Raw genomic sequence first — 13,595 nt, forward strand, 5'->3', positions numbered from 1 at the left:
AAAAAGCGGCAAAATGGTGAAGCGAAAAAAAGTTTGACGAAGTAAAAAAACATAGCCGGAAGAATTCCGGAAGCGACTCGAAGCACCAAAACTTCACTAACAAAACCGTAATTGCAGCTGAAGCCATTACCTTTTGTATTAAACTATTAACTCATTACCTCCGCGGGTCTGATCTAAAAATCGGTGAAATTTAAACCACTGTCACCAAGAGAAAGAAAATGCAGCAAAATTTTTTTATTGAAAACGTTTGGTAACGTTAAAAAAGTCTGAAATATTTAGGATGGTCAAAAACTAATAGCCCGACAAAGCTGACAGGGGCATCAAATGTCCTCAGATAATTAATGATTCTAATCTCAAAAAGATCGCGAAAGCAAACGGCAGATAAAAACTTTTCAAAAAAGACAGGAAAGTCAAAATTATTCAAAAGAGAGTGCTCAAACTTAAGAATCAGAGAACCACTACAATTAGAATTCTAATCACGGCAATTAAGACAAAAATAATACATGATTCTTCCTTGTTGTATATATGCTAGACAACAAGATTTCATACTAATTCAAAAATTAAATTAATCATAGAAAAACAAAAGCAAGAGAATAATATTCAAAAGCAAACAATCATCCAAAAACAATACCCAGCCCGGAATAAAATTGCAATGAATAGTAATAAGTTCGAAATGTTGGAAAAGACTTTCTAGCAAACTCTCCAGTACTGCCTTATTTTGAATTAAATCAATTGCAAACCGAAGGAACCAAGATCTAAGATAAAGCTGAATTCATTCAATTTTTTAACAACTGAAAAAATCAATATAACAAAAACAAAAGTAGGTGCCAGGACAAAACTAGAATGATACAAACGAGAATGTGAAGAATATGGACACAATGTTAGGAACACCGTAACAAAAAGACCAATTCTTGATTTTTTAAAGTTAAAAATCAAATTTAAAAAAATCAATAAAAACGAGTACAATTCATTGATCGGCATTCGAGACATAGAAAAGACAACGAGTCATTCGAGACAAAAATCCAGCTTGCTGAGCAGAATAAAACAAGAAAAAGCAGAATTCAGACATACGAAACAATGAAACATTCTGCAAAAAAGTAGTCAAAAAATATTTAAGACTGCATTTATGAAAAAAATTTATCTGTTTTTTCAAAAAATTAACACCAAAAAATGATTGAAAATTTATTGAAACGAAATTAAAGTCCCTCATCTTCCCCAAAATACTATTTCTAGTAATTAAATGCAAAATACAAACAAAAAAGTGAAAAAAAATTGCAAAAAACTACGAAAATCGGATTAGCAAATGTACAATTTTATGAAACAAAATTACATCGAGGTAGAAAGAGGCATTGAGTATATGAATTATCAAAGGGAAGTTGCCATATTAACTAATTTTTGACAAAAAACAGCTAAAAGATCCAAAAATGAAGAAATTAATAGAAAAAAAAGCCAAAAATTAACTAAAAAATCAAGAAATATGTGCCAATTTCGCATTTGAAACGCAATTTCAGGCTATGCAAAATACTATGCTAACAATTTCCCGGGTTTACATTTCAACATAGCATCGATTAAAAATTATTTCTACAAAAAACCAAATTACAAGCAAAAAAACTAGGCCACTTAGACGAAAAAACGGCTAAAAACGGTTATCTATATGTGCCATTCAGTCAAAAACTACTTTTCAATGTCAAAAAGTCATTCACTAAACGCAGCGCATGATCAAAAAACTTCTCTCGCTCAGAAGAAATTAGTTCACACTGCAATTTTACTCGCTTTCGCTTTTAGGGCAAAACATCGTCTGAACGAATAGTACTTCCGGTAAAAAAAAAACCTTAAGAAAACCAATACTCCTCTTCGAGTCGTAAAAAAAATACGAGCGCAATAATAGCCGGCTGAGAAGATGAGGGCGGCTATTAAAAAACGAAAGTATAATACTAAAAAGAAAAAAATGTTTTGTTAGAAGACGTGCGTGGTTAGGCCCAAATAACAATGCTTCCACTTTGAAGGATTAGACACTGGTTGAAATGCTCTCTGACCAATTATATTAAGGTGAATAGTCAAGGAGGGTTAAGATATAATTAATCTCCTTAAAGCTCTGACTAAGCAGGCCATCTTTCGGACAAAAGCGTGGCGAATATTCGTTGCCACATTCGCCACTTCGAAGAATTTGCAAAAACCAAAGTGTAGGTAGAATTAATGACTTTTTTATGATACAGTCAGCGGAAAAAATCCAGTATTTAAAAGTTGGTTCCATTCTTTTCCTCAAGTTTTTTGTAGCTTTTTCCCTCAGCTTCTGATATAGAGTTTGAAGTTCAGTTTGTTGTTCTCTATTCGCGATTGAAAGAGCGAGATTGTTCTCCGGCTTTGTGAATACCTTATAGTGTATCATAACCAACTAAGGACGGACGAATTGCTATGTTTAGCTTAATTAAGGCAGGTGAAAGGGTAGTGAGCGCGGATGGTGGCGAGCAGAGGGTGGTTTCACGGTTGGATTGATGTGTAGGTGTGGAGGGGGGGGGGGGGGGGGTTAAGATGGGGGGTTTAAGTGTGGGAGGGGTGTTAAGTGCGTGAGGGGATTTAATTAAGAGGGGTTCAAACTAGTAGAACCACCTGCCAAGTACCTAGAGACTAGTGAGCCGTAAGGCTCTAAGAGAGCCTAATGCCCTCCGGTTGCTACATATTTATCCCGTTTTGAGTCAAATATTCAGATGGAAAAAACGATCACACGAAAAATTGGTATAAGGAACAATTGCTTTAGAAAACATAAGAGGTAGAATAACAAAAACGACTCGAAGAAAAGGGAAATCATAAGCATGTTCTAGAACAAACGCTCGAGCAAAAATTTGCATAAAAAGGCGCAGGCGTTTACAATAATTGCTCCAAACTTCATTCAATAGCTATTAAGAACCAAAAGTTAATTGCCTAAACATAGCCGGCAAATTGCCGAAAAATAGCCGCCATTGACCCGCTTGACGCACATTGGGATTCAAATAGAAAAAAATAAGAGATAGAAATTGACAGAATTTTCTAAGTGTAAAAAAATTATTTGGTGCGCCAATTCTGCATATTTGGTTGGATTCTTAACTTACACATAATTCAGCTTCTAAAATAAACGCTATTAAGCATAATACTAAAGCCAGCAAGGTTAGGAGCGGGGGAGGTGGTGTGTGTGTAAGTTGGGAATGTGTTGGGGCGTCTGTAGTTTACATAGGGAGGAGGGACTGTTATGGGATCAAACTACTGAATTTCACCTATTCACTTTTTGACCTTGCGCTTTACCGGAAGTTCCTATTAACTATAACTTAGAAACTAAGCTACAGGTAACGTCCACTGTTCGAAGACATAAGTCAACATTCGAAACCAAGTCAATGTTCGAAAAGAAAGAAGTCAAAGCTCAAGTCATGAACGAACGTGCTTCGTCTAAAAACTTAGTCGTAAAAAGGACTAATTACAACAAACTTTGTCTGAGAGCAATTAATCATGATCCTCAATCTATTCTCAGAAGCCTAAAAAATTGAGCATTAACTTTTTGAGATTTTGCCTATTTGAATGCTCATAAATCGCTCTAGTAAATGTGCAATAACATCAAAATTTTGCTCCCAGGAATAACTCATACGAACCTTTTTAGGGTTCCACAACGCTATAAGTTCCAAACAGCTTGAATAGAATGTGGAGAAATAAATCTTCAGGGAAAATGCAATGAAAAATCTCTCTTCACTCTCACCATTATGAAAGAGCACGTAGAAAACCCCAGTGAGACATCATTTTTCAACCAATAAATGTTAACAAAAATGCTTTATCCGGTGACTTCTGCCTCGAAAAAAGTAATTGACATTTCACACATTTCAGTTCCATATTGTTAAGCTCATACCTTTGTCACTCGTTTCAAGGAAATTTTAAAAAATAATATGTATAATTCACGTGTTCAGTGTCCATTAGCCATTTACCTGAAGCAGTTTTGTTAGAAGTGGTGTTTCTGACATGTATCTTTTTGCTCTTCCTGTCAATGGCCACCATCTTGCCCAGAACCACAGTTACCCAGCTCCGAAGCGACATGCGAGATAGTCGTTCACGCGTAAAGGACAAACTGAAAGGTAACAAAATTATTAAACTCAATTCAACCGAGAATTCAAAATATCAAATAGAAATCCCGAAATACTTTTAACGACAGTAAAAAATATTTCTACTTGTCAATTGGATCAGAGAGCAACTAAAGACACAAATTAACTCACCCTCCCTAACCCCTCCCCCAATGACTTTCCTTCGATACTTTTAATACTCAATTAAAAAGGGTCGAGACAAAAATCTTCCAAATCTTTGCATCTTTCTTGGCTCGTCTTTGTAAAAACTAAACTAAGAGGAGGACATTTTTGAAACAGAAAATTTAATTCAAGATTTTAAACCCTATTACTTGAGTACCCAAATAAGCACGTCAATACTATCAATGAAGTTTGTAGATTTAAAAGTAATGAGATCAGACAATTATAGATCACAAATAGCCACCGTTGACTCACATGATGTAAACCAGGATTGAAACAGAATAAAGACAGAAAAAGAAGAGATAAACAAAAGAAAAAATTTGTTTTGTGTCTATTTTGTTATTTTTGGCGTTCTAATTTGGCGTAGTTTCCGTTAGATTCTAATATTACACATAATTCAGCTTCTATACTGATATCTATTATATTAAGCTTAATACTAAAACAAGCAGAAAAACCAATGTATTTTAGGATCAGCGCGTTGAAAACCCAGGTGTTCGATCACAATCGTATGAAAGAAAGAAAACTTGGCAATTTAGAAAAAAAACTTATTCAAATAAACCAACCCGGCCGTATGTCGGAAAAAGCCGCCATTGCCATAACCAAGGTTGGGATTGAAAGAAGAGAAAAACTAATGAAAAATATAGCTGACAGATTGTCCGAAAATAGCCGCAATAGCTTCGTAGATCTGCAGTCTCAAAAAATAGTAGAAAAGACAGACCGAAAAAAAATTGTCTTTTCATTGAAGACTGATATGTTATATTTTGATTAAAAATCTGTATAAGTTTTTGCTGCCTCTAATAACTGCTATCAAATAACCTTCATTTAGAGTGACACACACCCATTTGACCCTATCTCTTCGAACTAAAGTAAATAAAAGTCAATTTCAAAGTGAGGAAGTCATTTTTGAGAGAGGTAATTTAATCACGCGAATGGACAAAAAAATTCGCTCCACTAAGAGCGAAAAATGACGTCACGCACGCACTTCAGTTGAAATTGCATGAACAAATGAAAAAGCGAACTTGAAGTGGCTGTGACGTCATAAGGTCGTAACAAAAATCTTGACGGCGCAATAAAAAAAACAAGAGAAGGCCAATAATAGCCCCAGCAATGGCTGTGCGGTCATTAAAAAATGCTTTTTGTGTACAATTTTAAAGTTCCAACAATTTTGATGTGATTTTGAAGCTGAACATTTTCCTGTTTCATAGTCAGACATTACAGCGGTCAGTATCAATACCAATAAGCATTAGAGATGGTAACTAAAACAAAGTTCGAGTGACGGTCATCTAAAATTGGGCTTTATGGTTTTATCCAGTTTCCATTTTTTATTTCGTTTTTCGATACAGACTCTGTTCAATTTCAATTGCTTGGCTTTGCAACCGCTGTCCAAAAACACTGAGCAGAATGATAGAAAATTGAAACTAGCCTAGAAGTCGAAAAATTGTCACGCAGAATCTTGAACAAGCTGTGAACTAAGGTAAAGCCAAAAAATTTTAGTACGACAAAAAAACCTAGCCGGAAGAAGTTTGGAGGAGACTCCAAGATAACTTCTCCTAAAACAACCTGTTAAATATGTAGTTTCTGATCACAGCGATCATCAAGGAAGCGTATAGACTACATTAGTTGTGCTTAAAAAAATTAATTAAAAAATAATTTAAACAAAAAAAATCAAATTCAATTCATTTTTCAATTTCCACTAGTAGAATACAAGTAATCCTGACAACTTAATTGCTAACACAAATTCGGACATTACGAAAAAAGCAGAAAAACTCTCTTAATTTGTCTCGCAAAAGACCTTCAACTTTTAAAAACTTCAACCTAAGACTAATCAAACAAAACATAACCGACTAACGTCGGGCTGATTGCTCTCAAACGACCGGCGAGCGGTTGGCTTCGTCAGTACCTAGCCACTGTTTAGTTAGGTTAGATTAAGCTTGATTGAAGGGGCCTGAGATTAGGGTATTAGACGATGACATCACGCCATATAACAGCCGCTGAAGTGCGGCATCAACAAAAGAGTTAAGGAGAGAGAGAGAGAGAGAGAGAGCGAGAGTGCGAGATTAAACGTGAGCGAGAACGAGAAGGAAAGAAAGGCCAGCAAACACAGAAAGAGCAAGCGAGAGAGAGAGAGCTAGGAATTTTTTCCATGATAAGATTTGACGAAGGTCAGAAGAAAAGGTTCCAAATTTCCCAGTAAAGAAAATGTTCCAAAAAAATTTTTTCCAAAAAAATTCAGAAGAAAAGGTTCCAAATTTCCCAGTAAAGAAAATGTTCCAAAAAATTTTTGTCTCTGGATATTTGTCATGTAACCCATCTGCAAGACTTGAAAAGCTTCGTTGGCCAGTAATGATCGTTAAACTCAGAAACGGACAAAAATATTCAAAAATATTAAAACAATTGCAAATTTTAACAAAATCTTGCTAAAATTCGTGATATTAATATCTTCAGAACATCATTCTATAGTCTCAAGAGACTATCCAGTATGTCTATTTCAAGCCTTAAACAGTTTCACTGGCTCAAAGATCCATACACTTGGAACATGATAATTTTTCAAATTGAAATTTATCAAAAAAATTGCTAAAACTCGAGTCATTAAACTAATGATAACCATTCCATTAACTTTAGAAACTAAGCAGCAGCTTAGTATCAAAACTCGAAGGAGGTTTCTTGGCTTTTGAGGCTGGAAAAACCTAAATGACAAAATTTCAAAAAACATGAAAATTGCCAGCAATTTTTCAAAAAAAAAGCTAAAACTCGTTAAATGTTAAAATCTTTAAACACTCCATTGTATCTAGAAACTATACAATAATTTGTTAACAAACTCTAGAGGAGGTTCCTTGGCTCTTGAGGCTCGATAAACCTATAAAATCACAAAAATTTTCCAAAAACTTGCAAAAATTGCAAGTTTTATCAAACAAATCGATAAAATTTGTGATATTAAACAGTTGAAAACTATTCCAATACCACTAAAAAGTATGCAGCCACCTTTTATCGAACCCTTAAGCAGCTTTTTTTGAACCCTTAGGCTGAAAAATCTTGAATAATGACAATAAAATTTAAAAAAAATTTAAAAATTCTATTTTTTTCAAAAAATGCTAAAATTTGTGATGTTAAAATCTTGAAAAAATTCCATTACGTCTAAAAACTATACAGTAATCTATTATCAAACTCTAGAGGAGGCTACTTGGCTCTCGAGGCCGGATAAATCTAAAAAACGACAAAAATTTTCAAAAACCTTGAAAATATTTGCAAGTTTTTTTTCAAAAAAATGCAAAAATTCGCGATGTTGAAAAGTTGAAACCATTCTATTACCACTAGAAGCTGTGCAGTAGCCTATTATCAAACCATGGAGTGGGTTCTTTGAGATCTAGGGTTGATAAAACTCAAAAAATGACAGAAATTTTCAAAAAGCTTGAAAAAAATTGTGAAAATTTGTATAAATTTGCGTGTTTTTAGCCAGCGGTTGTTCGTCACTAGCTAGCCATGGGGGGGGGGGGTGTTGATGGGATGGGAAACAGTCAGGTAGGGGGCAAGAGCGCGGTGGGGAGGGGTGGGGCAATAGTGGGGGGGTTAACAGTTGGGGGGGGGGTCTTCAACCTCTAAGAACCGCTCTTCACACGATAAAAATAAGTCTCCAAAACAGTTTGAGCTGAAACAGAGCTGAAAGGCTCTAAGAGCACTTAATGCCCGCTGGGCGCTACCTGTTATCTCGTTTCTGAGGAAGAAAAGTCAAAAGCGTCAGACGAAAAATCGGTCAAGCGAAAAATCGCATAAAAAAGACCGACAGGACTAATATAATTGCTACAAACTTCGTTTGAGAGCAATTAAAAATACCAAAAAAATCACAAAAAACATGAAAAATTGCATCATTTTGAGCTCTCAATAACCTTTTAACCTTAAATTAAGGCTATCTCAGCAGCTGCACCACACTAAGCACTTGAAGGACTACTAAGACCCACTTTGGGCCTCTAATGAAACTTGATGCCCGCTGCCCTTTACCAGTTTATCCCGTTTTGAAAGATCAAAGTCATTGAAAAATGGGTGAGAACATCTTAAAAAAACACAGCGCACCAATACAATCCAAGTTCATTGGATTGTAATAATAGGAGCGCTATAATAGCCGGCTGAGAAGATGAGGGCTGCTATTAAGAAAAAAATTATTAATAGCACAAAATTTTTTAAAAAATGCATAAATTTTGTGCGAGCATTAGGCTTCAATTCGTTTACCAGTAAACGCAAAAGAAATAAGACCGGGAGCCAACTTGCAAACTGCTAAAACAGTCAATTCCTCAAAATGTGTGAAAAACTTTCAAATTAGCTTCAAACTATAAATACCAGAAGAACGCGATCGAATCAACCTGAATGTTTTCATCACAAATTTTGTTACACCCACGTTTCTCGCTCTGTTTTAAAAGGTATGAACAAAATAACCACTCTTTCCTTTCGGCGCTCTTCAAATTTGTTAATCGAAACAACTTTCTCAAACTCCCGGTTTCACTCCCCCAAATTTTTTGCTCACTTACTTGTTTAAAAGAACGGAATATCATAACGCGTTTTCGAGTCGTAAAAGAACAGCGTCGCAACACAACTCAAATTTTATTGAATTGAAACAACGTGCATGAGGATGGGACTTCAATATTCAACTGATCGAAATCTTTTGACCCATGTTAGAGGCCAAAACAAATTTCGATAGCACATTTTCAAAATGCGTAAAGAACGTCACCGAAAAAACTGCCATTTTTGTTTAAAAAAAGAACTAACATTCCTCCTGCACAGTATTTTGTCATACATCGCGTAGACAAAGCTATTTAACTAAGCTAATAGTGTAGCTAATAGTTTTTTTTTCACTGAAAGAGAACTTAGCTGACAGCTCAACGCGTAACTCAATATCATTCAAAGTTTTCGATCCATTTTGACAGAGTATGAATCGCGTTTGATTTCGTGTGCTCGGCTATTAGTTATCCGTTGACATGTTAATATTTCCTAAACAATGTTGGCAAAGTACTCCTTTTACCTTTGAGCTAGAAACTGCTGGGCCTCTTTTGACACCGGCAGTTCTCCGGGCAATCCATGGGGTGACACGAGGGTAATGTTGTTGAACTTCAAGTGTGGTGAGAACACGAGGGACTCCAGAAATGCCACGCTAGTGTCCGATGCACCCACTATCACCACTCGGGCATTGATTGCTATTTTGGGCTCCAACACTAGCTTCCGATTGATTGAGTATAGGGCGAAAGGACTCATCTCTTTCAGCACCCGCTCAGATGGCACGTTGCCTTAACCCAAAAAAAATTTCATTGAACCAGTGAAATTCATTGAACCATTGAACGACTGAGAATATGAGGAAACCCCGCCGTTGATTCCCAAAACCAAGGTTGGGATTTAAAGAAGAGAAAAAAATTCGTGAAAAAAAATTTTGTGTACAAACAGTTTTAAAAAGCGAAAAATTTTGATGGCATTTTGGAGCTGAAGATTTTCCTGTTTCGTAGTGAGACGACACAGCGGTAAGTATCAATACCAATAAGCATTAGAGATGGTAACTAAAACAAAGTTCGAATAACGGGCAGCTAAAATTGAGCTTTAACCCGTTTCTATTTCTGATTTCGTTTTTTGATAATGACTCTGTTCAATTTGAATTGCTTTGCTGAGCAACTGCTGTCTAAAAACACTTAGCAGAATGAGAGAAAATTGAAACTAACCTAGAGACGTCACGCAGAATGTTGAACAAGCTGTGAACTTAGGGAAATTATAGTACAACAATTAAAAAACAGAGCAGGACAAGTCCTGACGTACAATTCAAAGAATTTTCATTGACTAAACAAACAACTAGACCTAAAACGGGCTGTGAGCGAATTGGAAAAACCATTTCTAAAAAAATCAGATAAAAAAGAAAATCAATGTCAAAATTCGCATGTGAAGAAAAAAACTACTAACGAGAAATGTAAATTGGGTTCATACAAAAAACTAGGCGTAGAATGAAGTATGAATGGATTGGGAAAACCATTTAGAAAAAAAATCCGATCCAAAAAACCGAAAAAACAGTAAAAATCAAAGTGAAATTGCCGCATGTGAACAACAAACCACTAGCGCGAATTTTTGTTCAAACACCGTATTCTCACTCTTCTTTAAAATTAGAGCAAAAAAATTTTACGCCGCAAAACCACTCCACTTCCTGTTTCGGCGTGACCGAAATCACTAGTCCAATTTGACTTCAAAAATCATGAAAATGTGAACAGATCTTAAAAAAAGACAGCGCCGCAATACAATTGAAATTTTTTTGAATTGTAAAAACAACCGTCTAAACGTCCGAAGAGTTGCTATCGAACAACTAGTGAGAGCTCTAATCAATTGCGGCCTGCTTTGGTGGGAGGGGGGAGCAGGAGCCTAAATCGGACTAAGAAGTTCAATAGTGGGCTTCAAATAACCACATTAGAGGTTAACATATACCACTATGAAGATTTAAAGTGAAAGATGGCACCAGTTTCGGCACACTTTTCATTTGACTTTTAGTTTTAAATTGCCGTTAATTGAGTCCAGCTGCTTTAAATTGTGATTGAGAGAGAATTTTAGATCACGCGAAACGCAAAAAGTCAAGGGCGTAAAAGTTACTCGAAAATTCAAAACGGTCAAGCGAAAATTGCTATGAACTTCGGAACATAGCCAGAAGAATTTCGGAAAAGATACCTTTGCCAAAAAAGCCTGCCGAATATCTGGTTTTTGATCGTAGTGAGCATCAAAGAAGCGAGAAGCTTTAAATGAATAAAAACAGAGATAGAAACAGATACAGATCTAAATTGAAAAAATCGGCGCAGCTCAAAAAACTAGGCTAAAAAACATTCAGCGATGAATTAATAAAGCTTGCTAAAATTCATTCCGAAGAAGCCTCTCATTAGGGACCTTTACTGCACATATGAGTTCTTTTGACCTTAAACAAATTCAAATTAAACTCAAAGTGCAAAAGTTTTAAGTGCAAAAGTGATTTTATTGAGTGAGGTAAGTCACGTATGATCAAAATCTAATCACGCAAATAACATAAAAACTTTCGCTAAAGTGATTGACAAATGACATCACGCGCGCAAATGCCTTTAGTGAGAGGAAGAAGTCATTCAGAAAGTTTTACTCTTTCAGCTCTGCTGTGTGAACAAATGTAAAACGAAAAAAGAGCGTCAGACGACGAAACAAAAAAACATAGCAGGACAAGTCCTGACCTACAATTCAAAGAATTTTCATTGACTAAACAGAAAACTAGACGTAGAACGGACTATGAAAGGATTGGAAAAACCATTCAGAAAAAAATCCGATCCAAAAAATCGAAAAAAGAGTAAAAATCAAAGTGAAATTGCCGCATGTGAACAACAAACCACTAGCGAGAAAGCGAATTTTTGTTCAAACACCGTATTCTCACTCTTCTTTAAAATTAGAGCAAAAAATTTTACGCCGCAAAACCACTCCACTTCCTGTTTCGGCGTGACCAAAATCACTAGTCTAATTTGACTTCAAAAATCATGAAAATGTGAACAGATCTTAAAAAAAGACAGCGCCGCAACACAATTGAAATTTTTTTGAATTGTAAAAACAACCGTCTAAACGTCCGAAGAGTTGCTATCGAACAACTAGTGGGAGCTCTAATCAATTGCGGCCTGCTTTGGTGGGAGGGGGGAGCAGGAGCCTAAATCGGACTAAGAAGTTCAATAGTGGGCTTCAAATAACCACATTAGAGGTTAACATATACCACTATGAAGATTTAAAGTGAAAGATGGCACCAGTTTCGGCACACTTTTCATTTGACTTTTAGTTTTAAATTGCCGTTAATTGAGTCCAGCTGCTTTAAATTGTGATTGAGAGAGAATTTTAGATCACGCGAAACGCAAAAAGTCAAGGGCGTAAAAGTTACTCGAAAATTCAAAATGGTCAAGCGAAAATTGCTATGAACTTCGGAACATAGCCAGAAGAATTTCGGAAAAGATACCTTTGCCAAAAAAGCCTGCCGAATATCTGGTTTTTGATCGTAGTGAGCATCAAAGAAGCGAGAAGCTTTAAATGAATAAAAACAGAGATAGAAACAGATACAGATCTAAATTGAAAAAATCGGCGCCGCTCAAAAAACTAGGCTAAAAAACATTCAGCGATGAATTAATAAAGCTTGCTAAAATTCATTCCGCAGAAGCCTCTCATTAGGGACCTTTACTGCACATATGAGTTCTTTTGCCCTTAAACAAATTCAAATTAAACTCAAAGTGCAAAAGTTTTAAGTGCAAAAGTGATTTTATTGAGTGAGGTAAGTCACGTATGCTCAAAATCTAATCACGCAAATAACCTAAAAACATTTGCTAAAGCGAGTGAGAAATGACGTCACGCGCGCAAATGCCGTTAGTGAGAGGAGGAAGTCATTCAGAAAATTTGACTTTTTCAGCTTTGCTGTGTGAACAAATCTAAAAAGAAAAAAGAGCGTCAGACGACGAAACAAAACAACCAAAAGCACCGCAATATAGCTTCGCTCAGCTTACAGCTTCGCAGCTATAAAAAATATTCAATTAATTTTTCAATTTGCACAAGTACAAATACCAAGTGATAACAAAATTAGATGTAATCGAGACAATTAAATAGCTCACACACACTCGGACAATCCACAAAAACAGAAAAACAGCTCTAATTTTGGAAAAAAGCGAAGAACTAAGAAATTTTAAAATTAATTAAACAATGTCTCGCAATTCTTTTTGTCAAATTCAAAGAAATAAATTCTTCGTGGTAACAAAGCTGTATTCAATTTGTTATAAAAAAACATTAAGCTTACATTCAGTGACAAGCAAAAGCAATACAATACAATAAGAGGCCAGAAATCGCTAAAATAGCCTTAAAACCGGATAATTAGATTAAAAAACGATCAAATCAGCGTAAACCTCCAATTAATCACCAAAAACAATCAAAAAGCTATCAAAACAACCTGAATACTATAACTTCAATCTGGAATAGTCTCTTAGACCACATCGAAGCTTCAAAAAATAAAAAAAAAACGCTTGAAAAAGCCGCACGTGAACAAAATTTCCTCGCTTAGCGAAAATTTTCTCACGCCTAAATTTCTCGGTCTGTTTCAAAAGGTATGAACAAAACAAACACTTTTCTCCCTCTTCAAATTCTCATTGAAACAACTTTTACAAAATTTATTCTCTCCATGAACTTCCGGTTTCTTGTTCGCTCACTTATCCAAAAAAACAGAAAACCATAAAGCTTATTGGAGTCTTATTAAAAACGGAGCGCTATAATAGCCGGCAGAGCTGAGGTGGTTATCAAAAAGTTAACAGATATTCAGAAACGTAGCCGACCACCGTCGCTCTAATT

At 35.6% G+C, this 13,595-nt stretch overlaps 1 protein-coding gene across 1 annotated transcript in view; it reads right to left on the reverse strand.

Moving 5' to 3' along the window:
• The window catches only part of LOC142348828 (cilia- and flagella-associated protein 61-like), a 141,501-nt gene that overhangs the window by 63,061 nt on the left and 64,845 nt on the right, over positions 1 to 13,595 (reverse strand). The window contains exons 19-20 of the mRNA XM_075400355.1: positions 9,271 to 9,532; positions 3,948 to 4,087 (exon numbers count right to left, since the gene is read on the reverse strand). Of these exons, the coding sequence (XP_075256470.1) occupies positions 3,948 to 4,087; positions 9,271 to 9,532 (402 nt within the window). The remainder of the gene's footprint in view (positions 1 to 3,947; positions 4,088 to 9,270; positions 9,533 to 13,595) is intronic.

The sequence above is a fragment of the Convolutriloba macropyga genome, chromosome 10 (assembly GCF_964194025.1).
Source record: "Convolutriloba macropyga chromosome 10, txConMacr16.3, whole genome shotgun sequence".
NCBI lineage: Eukaryota > Metazoa > Xenacoelomorpha > Acoela > Convolutidae > Convolutriloba > Convolutriloba macropyga.